Genomic DNA, 23,801 nt, shown 5'->3' with positions numbered 1-23,801 from the left:
GAAATTTGCATCAACTAGACAGGCTGATGTCTGCCCTCAAAACAGCTTTTTAAAACCTTAACAGCCATGTTGTTGATAAAAATGTAAATATCAACACAAAAGCTATGTTCAATATTGAACACAGTAGGCCTAGAGAAGCCTTGTTGAAGGTGCAGTCAGTTGTTTCTTGTCACAACTAATACAGCTCAAACTTTATGATGAATTATCACCAGCATTAATTAAATGTATTTCTGACACATGTAAACTACTGTATATCTTGCATGTTCCAAATGTAGCACTAATTTTGAACAAATACTGTAGACTAACCAACAATATCACGAATCTTCGCTAAAAGTTTGGATACTTTGGAATTGTATAGACCACACCTTTTACCCCATTTGGGATGTAGTTGACATAATACCAAAGTTTGTTAGTGACGATGGATAAATTATTTGAACTCTTTTTACACCATTGGCATTTTGAATTACCACAGTCAAGATTTTTATGAAAAAACGGTCCTGACCCATTTGCAAATTTTTATTGACTCCCTGGGAATCGAACCTGTGACCTCTCAGAGAGGTTAGAGGCTGTACCCTCCTAAGCTATGGTGAAGGTCAAGGATTTGAAAGATAACAGGATTTTGAACATTTGCTAAAAGTTTGAATCGTTGATCACTGTTATCCTATCAATCTCATGATCCCACAATTGACATATAGGATGTTTATTTATTTGTTGTGTAAATGATTCTGATGAAATTCGTTGCAATCCCAGTCACTCATGTTGCTACTACATTGTTAGTTATTTTCTGTTTGGCTTTTATAACATTGGAGGGTGACAATATAAAAAAACAACACAGTAAGTTCCATCACAGTTACATTTATTTCTTATATCATATGTACACTTTAATTGACAGCAGATTTGAGAACCGGGTGGTTTTGGTTGGCATCTCTCAACAGTATCCTAGTTATTCTCCAGTCATGACTTCCATGAATTCTGGAATCAAGAACAAAATAATTATTAATCTAGAATCTATTCTTACTTAACTGTATTTGGTCAACACGTGATTCTAATTTTTTTTATCCTTATTCACTCAATACCAGTGTATGGAATAAATCTAAATTTAAATGAATTAAACTTACCTAATTCTAATTAAAACATGCAACTGATATATTTCGTACAAGTCGGATTGCTTTTATAAGCTACATGTATTTTTCAACTTTTTGGGGGGCTTTGGAGTGAGGGGGGGGTTTCTATCCCCCTAATCCTCCCTCTAGTTATGCCACTGCAAAGCACTAAACATTAAGTTTAAAATTTAAAGTAATGCTGGAGCATCTGTAAAAATATTTAAATTGTTTTATTCATCCTCGTCCTAAATTCTCTCCTCCCCCTACCTCATAGTAAAAGTGTTCAGAGTTTCCTTTAGCATTGTTGCTCATGACCTAAATATTTTCCGTTTTCCACTAATACCAACGTTCTTTGTTCTTTTTTTCTTAACCTATTTTATACTAGCGACACCTTCCATGGCCCTACACTTTGTTCTAAACCCTTCATTTCTTTTCCGCTGGACTTGATACATCCCCTATACTCGCCTACTACCCACAAACAACCGGTGTCGTCCTCAGTTTCCTTGCATCATGTCCAAGTTCCATCTACCTCTTTCACCCTGCCCTTTGCCCACATTCTAGCGGTTATTCATGTTCTTGATCATCATTATTCATTTCCTCTCCATTACTCTACAACCTGCTTCTTTCCCCATAGACCTGTCTCTCCTGAACATCCCTACACGTCCACCTAACTCCGACGTCCCATACATCCTGCAGCGCCACCTCTAGAAAGATAGGACACTTTCTTTATACCTAAGGATCTCTAACGACCCCGTCCCAGCATTTAGGAATGCTCCCGGAGAAGCAGTATCACACTTTCTGACAGGTATGAACAGGCAGACCTCGAAGAATATGGAGTGAGATACCCAGAAGCATCCCCATACGCTCCTATGGAGGGATGTCGTCTGCACGGCAGGTATATAAGGAAGTTGACCACAGGTACAGCTCTCATTTGTTCCTGAGATCCAGCAGACTACGATTCTAGACTACAAGGTAAGACAATATACTGCTAGAGCAATCCAAGTATTCATCATTAGTCTTTCTCCCTTCCTCCGCTAGAGCAATCCAAGTATTCATGATTCGTCTTTCTCCCTCCCTCCGCTAGAGCAATCCAAGTATTCATCATTCGTCTTTCTCCCTCCCTCCGCTAGAGCAATCCAAGTATTCATCATTCGTCTTTCTCCCTCCCTCCGCTAGAGCAATCCAAGTATTCATCATTCGTCTTTCTCCCTCCCTCCGCTAGAGCAATCCAAGTATTCATCATTCGTCTTTCTCCCTCCCTCCGCTAGAGCAATCCAAGTATTCATCATTCGTCTTTCTCCCTCCCTCCGCTAGAGCAATCCAAGTATTCATCATTCTTCTTTCTCCCTTCCTCCGCTAGAGAAATTCAAGCAGAACCTTTTTATCTTTTGCTTGAGTAATTCGAGCTCTTTTGTCTCCCTACCATTATTAGCTACATATATGTTTTTCTTACCTTCAAAGTCTACAGTACCCGATCCATCTGCATCGATCTCTTCAATCATGTTCTCCAAATCATCTTCTGTGATGCTGTGGTCTAACTCTCTGAATATCTCCTTCAATACGTCTGTCGTTATGTACCCTTGTCCTGAGTACAAAGATGATCAGATTAACATCAGAATTATCTTGGGGATGTATATTAAGGAAAAAAATTACACAATTACAAGCAAGTGTTAAAAAAATGGAACTTGACATTTCAAAAATTGGTTTTTCATCCTTTTTTAGGTGGTACAACCAAATATACGTTAAATATTCATATAATTTAATAAATAAATATTTGTCTATTTTGTTCTTGTTATTGGATTGAAGAGCATGGTTTTGAAATGTAACTTAATTTTTATTGTTAAGATTTACTTTATTTTATTCACAAATAACAATGTGTTTATTGTTTTGTTCACCAAAATGCATGCTTTAAACCAGAAGGCTTTATTCTTGAACATGGAATACAGAATTGGTGTCAATAAAAATTGCAATAATTAACGTACAAGAAACATGTAATAAATGAGCACAAACAATGTTTGATAAGAAAATAGGATTTTTTCGGACATTTGCTATCATTTAGTGATACAAAAAATCAGTGACTGATTGTGTCACTGATTTTTTGTATCACTGAATGATAGCAAATGTCCGGAAAAATCCTGTTTCCTTCACAATTCTTTTATCATCAAAAACAAACAAAACGAAGAATGTTTGATAGTCATTCAAGCTGAGCAAAAAGCCGGGAACTTATTCGTTATGTAAACTGATCTCTCCACAAGCCATTTTTGGAGCAATGTCTTCAGCACCTTAACATGACGTGTCTTCAGCTCGATAGAAAATAGACTGAAGAGCTTTGCCATTTATATAAATGTTTCTTTTCAAACAGGGGAGTTGTGTGGGAGAGAATTTGAAGTCATCTGCTTGTCCTGTAAGCTGTCTATGAAGTAAGTAGATTTAAGATGTCTGTAAGTTTAAGATTTTTTAAAGTTTCTCTACGGCTCCATATAGCAGTAAGTTAGCTATGCTTCTCAGAGCTTTCTTCTGGAGAACCATAATTATTTGCAGATTTTTGCAAGAACTGTTTCTTTATAGGACTATTCCATGCTTAATGTTTGACTCAAAAAGTGCATAATAAACTATCATTTTTGCCGCAGGGGTATTAATGGATTTCACTCTTTTGAGAGCAAAAATAACAGAGTTGAGTTGAAAGGATAACAGGATTTCAGACATTTTCCATTGTTATAAGTTACAAAAGGTATAGTACTCAGAGTACAGTACTGCTGAAAGATCGTTCTCAACAAAGAAACAGGTCAAGAACTTTTTAAGAAACAAAATGGGGCCTTACTCTCTGTCCACTTTCGGAAAATATCAGTTGTCTGGATCCCCCCAAAATTTTTTCCTGGCTACGTTCTTGCCATTGATCTTAAAATTGTTTAAAATAAATTTATTAAAAATAAATACATGGTTTAAAAAGTAAGTTATCATTACATTTTTCTGAACATAAAGAAGTGGCCAGTCATCCTTTAATTCTTATTCTGCCCATCCTAATGGGCCATTGTGCAAGGATCTTATAAAAAAGTAATAGTATTAGAGTCAGGGGAAAGGGAAATAGGGAGGGATTTGTTGTTAACCTCTTTTGAAGCTGTAATTCACTTTCTTGTTACATCGCCTCACCTTCTTTGTCATATAATCTGAAAGCTTCTCTTAGTTCTTCTTCACAGTCATTCCCCGTTTCATCTTCAGTCAGGAACCTTGACGCAAGAATACAAAACTCATCAAATTCCAACCATCCCGATCCTGTAAAAAATGTGTGTGTAAATTGAACTGTGTAAGTCTAAAAATATTGTAAAGTCATGAAAAGCTTCTTTATTTTAAGATGATAAACTCGTATATGTTTAGTTACAATTCACACTTTCTCTTGCAGACATCTAGGAAAAAAAATAAGCATATTGAAATTCAAAACATTTTATTTTAATTTTTGTTTTTAGTGGAAATATCTGTTTTGATACCTTCCTTGATGACACCACTTAATAGGTTATAAATTATTCAAACATGCATTTTTTATCCCAAAAAATTATTTTTGAAGTGAAGTAAATGTATATTGAGTTTATTAATATCTTCAAAATTAAAACAACAAAATGTTAAAAGAAGTTATAACAGTATCTTCAAACACAAAAAATGAAATTGATATGGCAAATTTCATCAAAATCATTTTAACAAAAAATGAAAACATTATATTTATACATAACTTTTGAACCAAAGTGTTTGTAAACATTTAATTTGTACATTTTAAAGCATATAATGGGCTATAATTAGGGAACAGCAAATCAAATCATTAGAGTACTTATTTATTTAGATTTTTCGACTTCAACAAAATTCCAGATGTACTGTAAATATTTATAAACTTCACCTACATGCCAAAAGAGGATATTGTTTTGTTGTAAATTAAACGTATGAATTGCATTTTTATAACTCTTAATTTCATTGTAAAACGAATATTGACAAGACTGTTACTGTACCACCTATTACTAAATGTCATTAATTAGTAAAATCTTTAAATCTATGTGCTATTCCTGATAGGTTATACCACACATTTCATAAATTGTATGAATGAATTCATTACTGATTAATAGAGCAATTTTTAGTGCATTATCAATCATTCTTTTGAGTGCATACAAGCTGGTATTTAATTTTTCAAACGAAGGTTGTCTAAGCATAATGCCCAAGTGAGTTTGATGCCAGTTATAACTCTGAGATATTTTGTTTCAATGTCTGGTAGCCCTGGCAGGTCAGTGGTTATGTTTCCAAAATTGAATTGTCGAGGTTTTTCTCATTAAGTACAAGATATTTTTTGATAGTACTACTTAGTCATGTCGTATGTAATAAAGGATGGAACTTATAATGTTTTATTTCTGTTTTTCAGTAACTAGGAATGCAGTGTCATATGCGTACACCATTGCTTGCCCATATTCTTGGAGATATTTTGGCAGGTCATTGGTCAGCAGGATGAAAAGGATTGGTCCTAATACTGAGCCATGGGGTACACCTTTACTGATTGGGAATAAAGGTGGCCTTGCTAGTGTTTTTTTGTGTATGTTAGTTAACTATTTGTGTTCTTCCTGCCAGATAGCTTGAAAACCAATTTGCAGATTTGCCTTTTATTCCCATGCTCTTCATGTTGTTTAGCAATAGAGAGTGGTCTAAAGTGGCAAATGCCTTACTGAAGTCTAAGAGAAACCAAGTAACATATGCTCCTTCCTCAATCTAATTGATAATGTACTCAACAAGGCTAGTCAGAGCTGTGGCGGTTGACCTTCCCTTTAGGAAACCATTTTGTTGACTACTGAGGATGCTGTTATTAATAAGATGACTAATTAATTAATCAGTCACTGCCTTTTCATTTACTTTGGATATTAAAGATAAGAGGGAGATGGGTCTGTAGTTTTCTATTGAGGTTATAATTGCTTTTTTAAATTTTGGAATTATTTTGGATGATTTTAGAACTTTTGGGGAAAATACCTTCCTTAAAAGATAGGTTGATAATGTATGTTAACAGGGGTGTGATCTCCTCTTTGCAATGCTTAAGTAGTTTTGAGGAGATCTCATCCAATTCAGAAGATTGTTTTGATTTTAGCCCAGAGATAATGATGATATTTCAGATCTAGTGTTGGGTTTATTATGAATTTAGGCAGATTTTGGAGCTAAGCTGCATTTTGCAGAAGACTAATCAATAAATTAATAGTATCTTTATTTACTCATCAAGAATTGGTTATAGAGTCAATGTAGATACTAAAATTAACGTAATATAAAGTTAGGTTAGCAAGTTTAAAGCCATAGAAATTTAAGGGGGGGGGGGGGGGGTAATCTGTTTGAATCAAAAAGTTAACAAGCATTTTTGCTAGACAAATATTATAATAAATTAAGTCTTATGAGCAGTTAAAAATGGTATTAACAGTATTATAAAACTCAATGAAACTCTAAATTTTGGTGTTTATCAACAAATTGGTCAGTATTTCTTTGAGATTTTTAATCACAACCTTAAGATTGCCAATGGCGCAGTGTAGCGGGTACGGTGGTTATCGCAAGATAACCAGATCAAGCAACGTCGAGCGTGGCTGCTGCTTGGATAGGTGACCGCTGAGCGATCCTGTCCTTCCAAGCGGCCCGCCTGCCCGGCCATTGGTGGTAGTTCGGAAGTCACCTTTAAGCCGTTGGTTCCCAGGTTAAGTGTTAGAGAGGGCTGCTAAGCCCTAACTTCGCCTGGTAAAATAAGACATTCTTTACTTTACTTTTACTTTCAGATTCTCTGGCAGCATATTGAAGTCATCCAACTGAAGAATGGTGTCTGGATGTATAAAGTTGTTCTATGTGCTGGCGGAGATAGATAGTTTGTGCGACGTGTGTTATGGCTGTGAAATTTATCAACCTTTGGCAAGTTTTCTGTGGGGTTTGAGTGATAACTTCAACAATATAGATACACGGCCAGGATCTCAAAGCACTTTAAAAGTCACAGGATTCTCGTGGTTGCAGACCTGCCATTATTCGCAGAGCCTGCTTCTGCAGCATCAGGATACGATGAAGGTTTCCAGCAGATGAGCCTCCCCGTAGAGTTATTATGTATCTGACATTTACCTCAAATAGAGCAAAATATGACGTTTCAATGCTCCAGGAGTACTAATAGTTTTGATCATCTTCAATACAAATATTGCAGTATTGAATCTTGTCTAAGGATAAGAGTGCTTGCTTAGCATTTACATTACTCTGTATGTCAATTACATATCAAATGACATTACCCGACGTAATCGAATAAATTCTAAGTTTACTTTTATTGATCTCCCACATGTATATTATTTTAATATAGTATGTTTTGATGATAAACTTAACAAATTTTGGTTTTGAAATATATGTCTTGGAACCACTCAAGTCAATAGTTTCCTCAAATCGTCCTCTTCCATACTTGAAAGCGTGTAAGCACTGGATATGGTCAGTTGGGAAAACAAATTGTTACCAAATCTGTGTTACCAAGAGTAAAGTTAGTCAAGTTTCTAACGTGTTCTTCTTTGGCTTTAAAGTGTAAACCCAGTGTGCTCTAACAATGTTGATAAACCATTTTATTCATTAGATGGTTAACAAAATAGCACAAACTGTATTCCTCTAAACAATTGTGTTCAAAGTTACTAAGTCATCAATATTAACTTTTTTAAAGCCATCTCTATTTTGCATATGATGTGTAATAAGATCACTTATTAAATGGATACTCAGTGCTTTAAAGACAAAGAAAACATTGCCTCACTACATATTGTTTCAAAAATAAAAAGTAAAGGGAGTAAAAAATTGTATAATTTTAAAATCGTACCTATTTCCACATAATCATCAACTAAACTGATATTTTAGTAATGAAACAAATTTAAAATATCAACTTTTTGTAGAATTTAAAGTATAATTTGTAACTGCATTATTTCTAGAATACAGCAAGGTCTTTGACTGTTTGGAACACAATCTTATCTCCAAAAAACTTGCAGCCTTGGGAGTAAGAGGCTTAGAAAACAAGTGGTTTGACAGCTACCTAAAAGGAAGAGTTCAAGTTTTGGAGATTAAGCATTCAACATCTAACCTCACTAGCATGTTCAGATCACACCCTAAACCAATTACAAGTGGAGTCTCACAGGGATCTGTGCTGGGACCCATTCTGTTCATTCTGGTGACTAACGATCTCCCAGCTTTCATTCAAAATAACAGTACCAGCTGCATAATGTACACAGATGATACAACTCTCATTTTAAGAAATGGCTGAGCTGAAGAATTGTAAAATAACTCTGTTTATTCTCTACAAAATACCATCACCTACAGCAAATTAAATGACTTGGCAATAAATCTTGACAAAACTACACAAGTGCACTTTAGCAGGAAAAAGTCCAACCTGCAAGCATCCCCAATATATCAGTGCTTAAACAGACTAAGTTTTTAGGTGTACTGTAACTCTATACAGCGACCTCACCTGGACAGATCACTTAAACATAATTTGCAGAAGGATCAGTACAGGTATCTACGTTGTTAAACGTATCAAATGGTTTGGCACTCTGGAAGCGGCAAAAGTAGCCTACTATGCATTAGTAGAGTCTCACATTAGATACAGCCTCATAATCTGGGGAACCTCGTTAGGGCACCTTTAGAGAGTGCTTGTACTACAAAAGAAGGCAGTCAGGACCCTTGCAAACCTTTTTTTTTTCTTTTTTTTTGTAACAGAGGGCCAGGTTTCCTAGGCCTGGTAGTTGCCTCTCAGCCATCCGGCTTATTGTGCACCCTCTCCCAGGTTTAAGCTGTATCAAATCCCAGGCCTTTCCACATTAACTCTTGCACATTCTGCAAGGGCTGTAACTTCAACCTGAAAAACAGTTGCCAGTTTACCTAGGCTAAAGCTTAAGTTAACACTAGGTCTGACTCCCCAGACCCCTGCCCCAGTACCCTTCAGAGTCTTTGACCCGTCCGTGTACCAGGTTAGAACCTTCTTCATGTAGTCAGGCTCACCTTTTGACCATTCCTTCCTTTCAACAATGTTGACTTGAAATGGTTTTTCCCAGTCCGTAACCTTTGCCATTCTGTCAGACATCATTTCTGAATATCCAGTTTGAGAATGTCAACGATCTTGGAGTGCTTACTAGCATGGTGATGATGCCAGTTCCCATTGCACTTCAGTCTGTAGGCAGCCATCCTAGCCTCTCCTATGACGAATATGTCTAGGGGTGGGAGGTTTAGCACTACTTCCATAGCAGCGGTTTGGTGTTCGTCTCATGGCGCCCATTGTCCCCAAGCATGCCAACCGCTGTACCTTTGACAGGTTTCTTGCGGCAGTCACCTGTTGGACTTTTGGCCACCATACCACTGAGCCATACACCATCATTGGTCTGATGACTCTGGTGTACAGCCCTTGCAAACCTTGAGCCGCTGCAAAGCTGCAGACAGGCCTACCAGACCCTAGGCATACTTACAGTACCTGCACTCTACATCTATGAAGCGATCTTACACGTCGACAAATTACACCTGCAGACTCACATGGACCCCACACGCCATGCCTCAAGGCTTACCCTTCTGCAACACAGAACAGCCCTCTTTGAAAAAAAACCATCATACATAGGCAGAAAATTTCAAATCCTCCTTCCAGACTTCCTCCGAAACCTGACAGGCGACAGACTGAAGAACTCGCTTAGAGAATTTCTGCTTAAGAAACCTGTCTACACTATAGAAGAGTTTCTGGAATCTGCAATTGCAAGAACCACGTGACGTTCAACATTTAAACACTAACTTTTAACTCACAACTATTATATTACAATTGTAAATGTTAATGTAAAGTTTTTCTCTGTGTCTAGTTTGTTGAAAATGCAAATATATAAATGCTCTTATATATAAAAATGGCGGCCGATTAATAGTGTGTTTAATTTGAAGTGTTTTTTAAATTCAAGTTTTGACATTTTACCAGTTTTAATTAATATGGTGTAGTGCACTGGAGTTTAGGATAAGTATTAAGTACATAAGGAGCTAATAATTTCTGCCTTGTTTTGCTATATACAAGAAATATGATGTAAATCAAGATACTTACAATTGCTACAAACCAGAGCACATTTTTTTTTTCCATATCTGAACTGTCTCCTATGAGCCTTAAAATCACTGAATTGAAGGTGTAATTAGAAGTGATAGCGATTATTTTGTCTCACTTCAACTGCTTTTATATTTAATTTAACTGAAAAGCATTCTAATTAAAACCATTTAAACAGGAAGTGGACAGTGTACTGAACATTGTGGTTACAAGCAAGTCACTACAAGATAGTACACTAGGATACAGGCAGACTGACATCTTGCTTGTACTGAACTCTGACCACCTGCAGTCTGTTTGTTTACTCAGCTGTCACACAGTTAGTAGTCTGCTGCTTGTTTACATTGGACTTTTGCTGTGATATTGACAAAATGAACTGTTTCTGTATGGGAAATTGAGCGATTTGTAGATATAAATGTTGAACCCACAATAACTGTTTGATTAATTATCTGTTTGTCTGTAACTATTGAGAAGAAAATAAATTTAAAATGACGAAATTCCCCTGTGGTAAATGTGGAATAGGTGCTAAAACCAAGGCTGTACTTTGTAAGGGAGCTTGCCAGACATGGTACCATGTAAAATGTGTACAGATGTCCAATATAGATTATAATAAATTATATAAAGGTGAAATATCAACGTGGATCTGTTCACACTGCCAATCTGAGGACGACAGCGTCTCTGTGGCAGAAGAAATGGACAAACTGCAGGAAAAAATTTACAATCTAAGTGCTAATGAAGACTTGGAAACATCTTTGACATTAGCGGCAGAGGCTGGTAACATATTACTCTCAGAAAATGAGAAATTAAAACAAAAACTCCATGATTTACAAAATAAAAAAAGTAAAAGAGAATTGGAGTTGGAGGATAAAATAATGGAACTTGAAGTGAATGTTCTGAATGCATCACAAATAAATGAGAACTCTGAAAAAAAATTTGTAGCTCAAATGAGAATATTTCAAGAAAAAAGTAAAATTGAACACAGGCAAAAAGATGAGTTGATTTGCCATTTGGAGAGTGAAAAATCTAATGATGTGTCACAAATAAATCAACTAACCAAAGATAAACTGGTACTAGAAAAACAAGATTAAATTGATTCAGAAGAAATTGGATGAATATGTATTAAGGTCAAATGCATTTTTTACAAATAATAATGATTCAATTGAACCCAATAAGCCACAAAATTTAATTAAAAAATCCATCTCTAAACAGGATAATGCTTCTCAAACTCAAAATCAGAGTAGTTTTAGCCTTGAGCTGCTGGGCAATGAGTGGCTGAAGGATGACATAATTAAACGGTATCTAGATATTGTGAACTACAGTGTGAAGGGGCTGGACATTAGCACGATGTGTATCAATCCTGGTATTAGTCATGCTATCAGGTGCTTTCCTGATATGGAATTTACAATATCATCGCTTAACCTACAGGAAGTGAACTATGTTTTCATCCCAGTAAATGATGCAGCACCTAGTAACACAGTGGCTGGGTCACACTGGAGCTTATTGTTCTATCAAAGGTCTGTGAACACTTTTTACCATTTTGATTCAATGGGACAGTATAATATAAAGGCAGCAAAAGAAATAATATCTAAATTTACAACACTTAAGATCTTTGAAAACGCTAAATTTGAAAACATTCAATGCCCTCAACAACACAACACTTTAGATTGTGGAATTTATTTATGTCTGTTTGTTGACTGGCTGTTTAGAGGAATAATTGCAAATAAAGTGTCTTACTTCATCGCCAACTGCTCAAGATTTATGAGGATAAGTGAAAGTGACATTGTTTCTAAACGATCTTGTCTAGCTTATTTGTGTTACAGAGACCAGCACCTGCAATTTAACCCAAGTACAATTCAAAAGTTGTTACTGGGAACAATCAATGAATCAAAGTGTCCAGATGTGAACGATAATAAAACAGGACAAAACCACAGGGATGGAGATGGTCAGTGGAGAACTGTTGGAAAAAGCAATATACATAGGAATAGTGCAAACAATAAATCACTAACTAAATTTGCAATCCCCACATCTAACCAATATGACATTTTGGACAAAATTTATAATAAAAAAGACTCTGTTTCGAACGATGATCCCATTAACGCCACAAACGGGTCTAGCAAAGCTAAAGATATGCAAAAGGGGTCTGTTTCCAATGAAAGTCTGCATAAAAAAAGAAATAAAAGTCTAGAGAAAAGGATAAAAATTGAGTTGTTTGCAGACAGTCAAGGTCGAGAATTACCTGAGATTATTGGCTCCTGCAGTAAGGGTTTGGTGTATGTAAACGGACTAATTACATCTGGTGCCACAGTCGGACAAGTTTACAGTAATGCTAAAAAATCTCACAGTGACCCACTTGTCTTAATAGCAGGATCCAATGACGTTGTCAAAAAATCATTTAAATCGATATATGAGACAATGGAGAGGGATCTCCAAATTCTTAGTGAGGCCAGACCAGTTATAATTACTACGATCCCACCTCGCTATGACATTCAGAAAACTGATCCTATTCGGGATGAAATAGCATTAGCCAATAATTATATAAAGGAAATTGCTGTCAGAATGAAAACTGTTCAACTTATTGATTTGGACGATTTGAAAAAAATCCACTTTTCACGACGGGGTTTACATTTGAATCTTAGGGGCAAGAGAAAATTGGCATTCATGATTATACAGCACCTTACTAATATCAAAACAAAAGTCAATACAAGAAGGGAAATTTTTAAAATCAACTCGATGGCTGACTTTCCCCCCTTGGTGCCTCCGAAGGGAGCTGCAACATGCACTTCACCTTCTGTGCAAAAGTCTCATGAGGTTGGTGAACATCTCAAGCCAATTCACGTTAATGAGCTGAAGATGGAGGATGTAATCCAAAGCTACCGATACAACAAGGAAGTAGCTTTTGCTCATTGTATTTCAGCGGACTTGAACAATATCAGAAGCTTAAGTGCAGGAGTAGCAACAGTGTTCAAAGATCAATTTGGCAAACCAGCACCCTCTGACTGTGTCTCTGATCACCTCTCAATCCAGAGGATAGAAAATGGTGCTACAGTTTATGGTTTAATAACTAAACCCCAATATTATACCAAACCAAATTTAACGGATTACAACTTGGCATTTGAAGAACTTACACAGGACTTTAAGAAAAGAGGTCTAAAGAAATTAATCTGTTCCCCAATGGGGTGTGTCAGGGACAGAATTTCCATTGAACATTTTGCAGCTAATGTGATGAAGTTTCAACAAGCCACGGGATCTCATATACAGATAATAACTTACAACGAAAATTCAAACCACAATTTAAGAAATGGACTTTCACACGCAGACTTTTTGAAGGAGTTGAGACACATCATCAGCATTCATCAGGCATCATTCGACAGGCAGCGAGAAACAAACCAAACATCAGATTTGACTTTGGATGACTCTTCAACCTTGGAAGAAAGAAATGACATTCCACACGCAGGACCAGTGCAGTTGACCACCAGTTCTATATTAAGTGATAGTGGAGAGTCATTAGATCGTTCTAGTGATATCAGTGTTCACTTTGAGGAGGAATTGTCATCTGTTAACTCTTTAAACTCCTCAGTCATTCAAAGCCAGACTACGACTTAAAAAATAATGGTAAAAATAAGAATATAAAAATTTTTCATCAAAATATTCAAAATTTAAAATCTAGAATTGAACCTTTACAAATTGTCTTAGATGAAATAGATCCGCATATAATTGTTTTATCTGAACATGACATGAGGTCTCATGATATTGACAGACTTAATATTAACAATTACAGAGTAACATCACATTTTTGCAGAGAAAAAATCAAATAAGGGAGGAGTAATAATCTTAAGTAAAGAACAAATTGAGTGGACACAGGTGGCAATTCGTCTTCCAAAGAGTTTGTGTGAGGAGAGACTGTTTGAGTTTTGTGCAACATTGTTCCTTTTTAAAAATTTTAAGTTTGTTTTAATTGGTCTTTACAGGTCCCCCAGCTCAAATGTTAATGTATTTTTGGATAAATTAAGTTGTCTTATAGATTTAGTTATTAAAAAGTATCCATATATTATTTTAGCAGGGGACTTAAATATAAATGTTTTAAAAAATAGTAGCGAACATGTAAAACTTAAAAATATCTTGAAAAGCTTTGATATGAATTATGCAGTAAATTTCCCAACAAGAGTATTCCAAGGGTCTGTATCAGCAATAGATAATTTCTTAACTAGTTTAAAAAAATATCAAATATTAGTAACTGGAGTAATAACTATGCTATCTGACCATGATGGTCAAGTATTAGAAATAGTGAATACATGTAGAAATAATGTAAGAAATAATTGTTTAATAAATATCAAGAGGGATTTTTCAGAAGAAAATATGGTAATGTTCAAAGAACTATTAGAGAGGGAAACGTGGCAGACGGTTTTTCTTTCACCTGTGCATGAAAAATTTGGTATATTTTACAGTACATTCATCAACTACTTTAATATATCTTTTCCAAAGAAATGTTTTAAAACAAAAAAAGTTCTGAATAAATGGATAAACCGAGAGTTAAAGGAGGAAAAACAAAATATAATTCAACTAAATAAGAAAGCTCGAGTAACAAATGATTTGAATCTATCTAAACTATGTAAGCACAAAAAATAAAATCTACAAAACAAATTTACTGACAGCTAAAAAAGATTTCTTTGATCAAAAAATTAAAAAGTCAAAAAATAAAAATAAAACTACTTGGAATATAATAAATTCAGAAACTGGTGACAAGTTAAAGAGCTTTAACAACATCAAAATTAAAAATAATAACCGAGTAATTGTGAATCCACTGAAAATAAGTAAAATTTTCAATGAATTCTTTACAGGAATGATATCTGCCAATGTAAATACGGCCAATGGCACCTGCATAAACAATAATCTATCGGTCATTAGTGGGCAAAATTTATTTGGTTCTAATTTTGAAAAAATATTTTATTTAACACAAACAGATGAGATGGAAATCCAAAAGATAATAAACTCTTTTCAAAACAAATTTTCAAGTGGCCATGATGACATCCCAATGACAATCATAAAAAACTGTGAATAAACAACTGAGCAAAGTATTAGTACATTTAATAAATTCATCATTTATTTGTGGTATTTTTCCTGATCAACTCAAAATTGCAAAAGTTATCCCAATCTACAAAAAAAATGACCCCTTGGATATTAAAAATTATCGACCAGTATCACTGTTGCCATCACTATCAAAAATTTATGAAAAAGTAGTTTATAGCAGACTTATGCAATTTTTAGAGAATAATGATATTCTGGAGACTATTCAACATGGCTTCAGAAAACAAAAATCAACAATCACAGCAGTGGTAAGCTTTATTGAATCAATTATAGAGGCAATAGACAGAGGAGAAAAAGTAATAGGAATTTTTATGGACCTGTCTAAAGCATTTGACAGTGTGAATCATTTACTGCTATTGCTGAAGCTGCAAGAGTTGGGTATAAAAAACAATGCATTAAGTTGGTTTGAATCATATCTTTCTAATAGAAAACAATTTGTTCAAATTAACCACATTGCTGAAAAACATTATGTAGTTAAATTTCAATCCAATCTTGAATCAATAAATGTAGGGGTACCGCAAGGCTCCATTTTAGGACCTCTCCTTTTTTTGTGTTATTTAAATAACATAGCAAAATGTTTAAATTTTGAGCCTTATTCAGGACTTTGTCTCTATGCTGACGACTCTAACTTGAAAGTTTCAGGGAAGACAGTAGAAGAGATAGAGTTACTGACCTCAATCGAATTGGCCTGTATTGAACAATTTTTTCAAAACCACAATTTAACTCTAAATTCTGATAAAACCAAGCTTGTAAATTTTAAAACAAAACAATCCAATCAAATTTTAGATTTAAATATTGAAATTAATGACAGTGTAATTGAGAGGGTTGATCAGATAAAATTTCTAGGATTATTGGTTGATAGTAATTTGTCATGGGATGAACATACTAAATTGGTTTTAAACAAAATAAATTCAGGCCTATTTGCAATTCGAAAGATGTTAAATTTGTGTAGTTTCGAAACTTTAAAATTGATTTATTATTCTCATATCCAGTCTCACATAGCCTATGGCATTTGTGTATATGGAACAACAAAAATTGAAAACCTCACGGAAATATTGAAAGTCCAAAAAAGAGCAGTCAGAGTCATGTTACATCTGAATTTTAATGATTCTGTCAAAGAAAAAGTTCAAAGAATTAAAAATATTGACCGTTTATGGCTATTTATTTATGAGTGCATAATGTTCCTAAGATACAACCCACTAAGGGATCAACATTATTTTATTCACTCGTACAATACACGACACAAAAATGAGTCTAATTTTCCAAGTTACCGTCTGGAGTTCTACAAAAAAAAAACAACATTTGCAGGAAATAAATTCTTGAAAAAGTTACCAGAAGAAATTAAAAAAGAGGACAATTGTAATATATTTAAGAAAAAGTTAAAAGCATTTTGACAGGTTTAGCTTTGTACTCTATAGAGGAATTTGAAAAGGGTATTTTTTAATAATAACAATTGATTTTTAGATTTAGTTTTGGATGTAGTCTTTATTTTATATTATTGAGACTTGACACTATTCTAATGTAAGAAATGTACTATATGTTTTTGAATAAAGAATATTTGACTATTGACTATACCATGATGAGCAACATGGTACAACAACGTGCCACTGGTGACAAAAAGGCGTACAACTACATGGTGAGTCAACAACACTAAAGAACCGACTCACAATAAATTGACACAACCACGTGGAGGGGATCCGCAGCAAATTGATGCAGTCAAGGTAAAGGGCTTTCAGCAAATTACAGCAATCAACGTGGGGGTGACACACATCAAATTGGCGCTACAACCTGGGACTCTCATCAAAACTTATAAGTTACACAGAGCTTGAATTATATGGCATGTGGAAAAGTTACTAATCAACTAATAACTAAAAAAATCAGTTTATGGGTGCATATTACAATGGTTTTAAAAGGGTTATTTTTAGCAAAAACAACTGAAGATTTAGTAATGTCCTCTATGAATGATCTTTGCATATAATTCAAATTCTCCATGAATATCTCCAGTTTTCACCATACAGTTATCATTTACAGTTTTTTTTTTATTTTAGAACCCAATATACTATTTGTAACAACAAAACCATAATTTTTTCAAAGGTATAACAATTATGTGTTATACTTCACCCCGTATTGAAGTGAAAATGACAAACTACATGCATATTAACATGCAAAAGCATGAATGATCTCACCATATTGAAGTGGAAAAGACAAACTACAGGAATAGTAAAATGCAAAAGCATGAATGATCTCACCATATTGAAGTGAAAATGACAAACTACAGGCATATTGAAATGCAAAAGCTTGAATGATTCCATTTATATTTTGTACTTCTCACTACACAGGGACCTGATTCATGTGTTCCCATATCTATAAGGGACAAGGAGTGTTATGTTGAAGTCATGGAGGGAACTGATGGTATACCTGCTCATGTATACCTTCGGCTTTGTTGTCAGCAAAAAGATAAGCTCAATTCATTCGATGAGTAATTATATCTACGAGCACACATAGACTCACCATCTGCGTCAACCTCGTCTACTATTTCCTTAAGCTCCGACGGAGACATGCTCCAGCCCAACATCTCCAGGATGGTCCCTACCATCTCCACGGAGATACTACCCTTCTGTTCCTGGTCAAAGGCGTTGAATGCATTCTTCAGCACTGCAATTTTAATAACGAACATTTATACTTGAATAATCCAATAATACGAGAGTAACTTCATTAAAAGAAAACAATCAGAATGTCAATTGAAAAAATTTATATTACTATAAATAATAAATGTTCATCTTTGAAAAATAACAAAGACATGTATATCCAAGTGCTGTAACAGACCATTTAGAGATTGCATTAATAGCAACGATATACATCAAGATTATGGATGCTGGTTTATATTGATATTTTCCGGTTCTAAAATTAAAAGATTCCTGTCCTTATTTACGTAAGATATGACTGAAAAGGTACTCAGGAACTTCTCTTTTCTGTGTCTATCTGTAACCAAAGGTTTCTATTCTCTGCCCTGGTTTCTTTGCTCTTCCCTTCTATATCATATTATATAAATTGTTCTTTTCCTCCCTCAATCTTGAGGTTCAGTGGAAGAAAGAGGTAAAACAGTCCTAAGTCCACTTCAAAATAGTCATTTTTGTAAAATCATTATTTTACAAAAATCCCACATTGGAAAAATGAAAGAAGAAATGTTTTCTCCTTTAATACCATGATGGCTTCATTTTCATGCAAGGAGACCTATTTTTGTTGGCAGTAAACGTCTCCCTCTGATGCTTTTGGTAAAGGATAAGTACATGGCAGTCTGTAAAAGTTACGTAGACTAAGCATGTAAGTTTATCATTTAAAAACTCTTTGAGAAGGATGTTTTTTAATCATACCTTTGTAATCGGGTCGGCTTACTAGAGGATACTTTTTATGAACTCCAGACCTAAGTTGCTGAAGTTAAATTGACTTCAGCAGACACTAAAGTTATAGCAAAGCATACTGTTTTTAGCCTACTCATTTTTGGCTTAGTCACTTATTTCTTAATGCAGGTATTGACACTTTGAAAGCTATCGTAACTTCATTGCCAGTTGTACCCTATGGTCACAGAGAAAGGCTTTGCTGAATAAATTAATTGTGCTAATTTAGCAAATTTAAGTCATACAAGCGTTTTGAGGAGTCAATAAAATAGTTATTGATGATTTTTTTAAATTTTTAGCTCAGTTGTGTCATACATTTATATATATTTTTAATGGCGATTGTCAGTTAGATGGATAGAGCGTTTAATATTGTTTTTGTCAAACAGTATTAAGCACCATACACTGAAAATCTATTTATTTATAAAATAAATTTGGTTTTTATAAAACTTACCAGAACAAACTATTTTTGGTATTTTATAAAACCTTGTTATATAAAAAATTTGAAAATTAAATTCCTTAAATGTATTCCTCATAGAACTTTCTTAGTATGTACTTCAACTGTATCCAAAGATTTAAAATTTGAGCAAATTCTGGATTCCCCAACAATTTGAGCAGAAACACCAACTGAGCTGCAAATTTATAGTTTCTACTTAGTTACAACTGCCTCATTATCTAGATCATTGACTAGTGAATTACTCTAAATGTATAATACAGTATTTACACTCACATTTAATCTGCTCTTCAGTTAGTGCTGTGTCGTCATCACCCTGCAAATAATCATACAATAAATTTTAACACATGTAAAATAAGTAATTTAAACACTCAACTTTTGATTGCTCAGCATTTTTCCATTTGCGTTTGTTGATTTATTAAATTTTCTGTCATATAACAGAATTTTGTGCCATCTTGCTTGCTCAGCCTTTCTCCATATTTAATTTTTTTCATGGGAGAAAGAAAACCGTTACCAGATATTAGTTTTAGATAAATAGTGTTTAAGTTATTTTTTTTATAATTAATAATGGCGAGTCTGCAACACTGAATTTTTGTAAACCATCTTCTGCCAATAATAAACGTATTGTTATGTTCAAAAACAGTGGTACACCTGATCTGAGCTAAAAGTAAACTCATCAGGGATGCCACACTGGTACGAGATGAGCCAGAACACTATTCTAACAACAGTTTTCAGAAAACAACTCAAAATTAAACTAAAAGGAAAAATTATTTATATTGTTACATCAGCAATGGTGTAGGTTAAAATGTTCTACTCCTGCAATATATTTTATTGTAGTATTGTTAGAAAATAACAATAACACAAATACCTGCACAGATCCATGTATGTATCCGACAAAGTGTAATTTTTTTTAGATTTTTATTTAGATTCTCCGTTAAATTTTCAATTTGAAAAAGTTACCGGTTCAAACGGTAAGAAAAGAAAATTTAGCTTCAGGTCGATTCAAATGGCAAAGTTTCAGAAAAACTGAAATATCATTGAACCCCTGAAGCTTAATTTTCTATTCTTACCGTTTGAACCGATAACTTTTTCAAACTGAAAAATTTAACGGAGAATCTAAAAATGATGTAGTTTGCTCACATATGTCTATACATTGCTGAGAAATATCAGATTTACGTACAAAAACACGGGTTTTTTTAGAAAAACTGAAAATAATTCATTTCAGGCTTAATTTTAGGAGTTTTATTTTTTTATAACTGTCATTGTTTCACATTTACATTGCATTATAACCCAAAACATTTTGTCACACCAAGAGCCACTCACCCTGTAAATGTGTAATTTAAAATAACACGAATTTGAAAAAAATCTTTAAAAACCCTTTTAGTTGAAAATAAAAATGGTTTAGGAAACATCATTTAGGAGTGATGTGGTAATTGGCATTTTCCATGGCTTGTTGTAGAAAATAAATCAAATGGAGCATCTCTTTGATTGTAACAGTTCATGAACATTTACGTGAATTATAAATTCTGTAGTGCTTGTACCTTATTTACGTTGTTGGGCTTCTTCCAAAAGAGATTCGACAAGGAGAACTGCCTAATCTATTATATCCATTTTATACAATTATATTTGAGAGTAAATCATATTCAGTATTTGGAAGCAAAACAGAAATTCATGATGTTAAATTTCCCTTCAGGAGTTCATTAATCAGTAAGAAAACATTAATTTCGCCTCTGCCACCTGACACCAACTTGAATGACTAAGAACTGACTTTTCCAATAGTTTTCCAACTGAATGAATCATAGATAGAATTAATTAGTGAGACAGATAAGAGTACGTAGTTGATTAACATGATGTATTGTAATGACTCATGCTGGGTTGCTTGAAATAAAACAAAACTAGCACACCCAGATTAATAATAGTTATATAACCATCACACAACTAGATAGAGATTGTAAATTGCCCTAAGGTGTTTATACAGTTAATTGACGCTGATTAACATTTATTTTCATGTCTGACTGTTAATTTTATGTGTCAAGTTGCTACGTGCCCCTACGTTGCTGTGCCTATTCTGCTACGATCCACTTTGGTCGCCCTTCTGCTACGGTCCAGTCCCCAGTTGGCTGTACGATTTTGCTACGTTCCAGGCCCCCGTTTGTTGTCCCAATTTTCTCACAATCGGTATTCAAAATGTGCTGCCCCCCCTCATTGGTTGTGCGACTTGCTTCGTGTTGGCTAACTCATATTGTTCCAAGTTGATATTTAAATAACGATCAAACTTCAATGTCTGTGGTGTTGTTGAAAGTGTAGTTTTTATTAATGAAAGTAGGCTACACGTTATATATCACTAGCACTGGGTCTATATTATCTCAGATTTTTTAAGTAGGTTGAATAATGGTTCAAACTTAATACTACACTTTTGAAAGTTCTGATCAATATGATTGTTTATATCATAATAAAGGTCACAAAATATTCACTGTTCTTATCAACCACTTTGAATCAAATAAGTTTTGAAAGTAATATTCTTTCATTTAAAGCTTATTATCTTACCCACATTTCTTTGTAGATGGGATACTCAATGAAAGACAAAGCAAATGACTTTGACGTCAATTTATTTTATATTATACTGTCTAATTCTACTCACTTTGCTTTGATTTTTGTTCACTAACACAACATCCCATCCCTGATTACAACTTCAATGCACTATTGTACAGTTTCAAATTTCATCTATACGAGTAGACGTCCTTACTGCTTCAAGTCCAGACAGAGAAGAAGGATTCTCCGGTTTAAAAACTATGCATACCGGTTCACACAATGTTCATCCCCTCTCCCGTTCAAATCAGCGTCTTCACGATTAAATATAATTTGATTCTTTTCTTATAATTGTCAAAATTTATCACGTTCACTATAATTAATCAATTTAAGTCTTTCTATTTTCTTTTATTATTTTTCTAAAGCTTTTTTATTTAAATTTTTAGCAACATGTGCTTCCTGACGTCATCAATACGCAAGTTATTTTATCCCACAATTGGCTTTTCTGCGTAATTTTATTTAGTACTTTTGTAAAAACACGAATTTTGGTTATGTATAACTCATTTTAATTAATTAAATTTGTTCCCGTATAAAGTTTAATATATTTCTCCGTTATTAATTAAATAAATCTCAATTCCGACAACATGTGATTCACTGACGTCACAGTCTGCCGATTCACTGACGTCACAGTCTGCCAATTCCCCGCTAATATTCAAATGTCGTAATTTGACCTGTCACAAAGTTAAGAAAAACGTAAACTGAGAAACAATTGTCATTTCGTATTTTAGCCCTTTTCATACCCTCCTATTTCATTCTCCACCAAGGCTGATGATAAATTTCTTTCCTAGAGGAAATTGTTCTATCGATGTCAAGAAAAATCAAGTTGGGTGCTTATCTCATACAAATTAGCTTTGGGTTATTTGCTCCTGGGTTACTGTCGTTGGTTACCTTTTTTTACAAAAAATGCATTAGTTAACATCATATTTATTAGAAAGTTGTAAGATACCGGAGAAAAGAGGAGTTTTTTTTATTTGCTGTGTTAATAACATACTATGTAATTTGAATACGTGCTGGTCACATTTATGAACGTACAGAGTGCATTATGAAAGTAATGTACATCTTCTAAGAGAACTAGATTTATTTATCATTATTGTTGCAAATTGTTGAAATTCTTCAAAATTGGTATCTTCTGCATTATTACATCTGCGGAGACGATTCTAATATTCCTGGAAAGCATCCTGGAATTCCTCGACTGGAATGCCTCTCAGGAATCTTGCAACGTGAGCTTGGATGCTCTCCAACGACTTCCAGTGCTTTCCCTTCAGCTCTCGTCAGTCAAGGGAACAAAAAAATCATAAGAACTAAGTCAGGGTTGAAAAGAAGCTAGGACACCACAGGGTTTTTGTTCTTTGTCAGATAGTGAGTAACGTTGTAGGCCGTGTCGCTGGAGGCACTGTGGTGGTGGAGCTTGAAGACATTTTGGATTTCCTTGGCGCTCTTGACCTAGCATTTTAGTCTCTTGAGCACCTCAGGGTAAAATGCTGCGTTGACAGTTTATCCTTGCGGTACAAACACAACATGGAAGATTTCTCGGACGTCAAAGAAGACCATTCTTACGCTAGATTTGCCCATGCACGATCTTTTGGGTTTGCGAGAAGATTGTGTGAACCGCCTTCCACACTGAAATCTCAAAAAGCATTCCTCCTCAAAAACCTTTAGAGCCATTTGATAAGTTACCATTGCATTCGTCCCAAACCGTACACAAAAATTGTAACGCTTTAAATACTGGATACTTGAAATCAGTATTTCCGTACTGGTAACGTTTTAAATACTAGATACTCTAAATAAGTATTTGTAATGCTTTAAATACTGTATACTTGAAATCAGCATTTCCGTACTGGTAACGGTCTAAATACTAGATACTCTAAATAAGTATTTGTAATGCTTTAAATACATGTATACTTGAAATCAGCATTTCCGTACTGGTAACGTTTTAAATACTAGATACTCTAAATAAGTATTTGTAATGCTTTAAATACTGTATACTTGAAATCAGCATTTCCGTACTGGTAACGGTCTAAATACTAGATACTCTAAATAAGTATTTGTAATGCTTTAAATACTGTATACTTGAAATCAGCATTTCCGTACTGGTAACGGTCTAAATA

General features: G+C 34.4%; 1 protein-coding gene across 1 annotated transcript in view; it reads right to left on the bottom strand.

Annotated features, from left to right (window-relative positions):
* Positions 1 to 839: 839 nt before the first annotated feature.
* The window catches only part of LOC124371734 (troponin C, isoallergen Bla g 6.0101-like), a 32,294-nt gene continuing 9,332 nt past the window's right edge, over positions 840 to 23,801 (bottom strand). Inside the window, exons 2-6 of the mRNA XM_046830075.1 lie at positions 19,381 to 19,420; positions 17,767 to 17,910; positions 4,254 to 4,376; positions 2,557 to 2,688; positions 840 to 972 (exon numbers count right to left, since the gene is read on the bottom strand). Coding sequence (XP_046686031.1) covers positions 944 to 972; positions 2,557 to 2,688; positions 4,254 to 4,376; positions 17,767 to 17,910; positions 19,381 to 19,420 — 468 coding nt within the window. The 3' untranslated portion in view covers positions 840 to 943. The remainder of the gene's footprint in view (positions 973 to 2,556; positions 2,689 to 4,253; positions 4,377 to 17,766; positions 17,911 to 19,380; positions 19,421 to 23,801) is intronic.

The sequence above is a fragment of the Homalodisca vitripennis genome, unplaced genomic scaffold (genome assembly GCF_021130785.1).
Source record: "Homalodisca vitripennis isolate AUS2020 unplaced genomic scaffold, UT_GWSS_2.1 ScUCBcl_1910;HRSCAF=6118, whole genome shotgun sequence".
Classification (NCBI taxonomy): Eukaryota; Metazoa; Arthropoda; class Insecta; order Hemiptera; family Cicadellidae; genus Homalodisca; species Homalodisca vitripennis.
The sequence above is the reverse complement of the archived record's forward strand: the minus strand, read 5'-3'. Positions and strand labels throughout refer to the sequence as shown.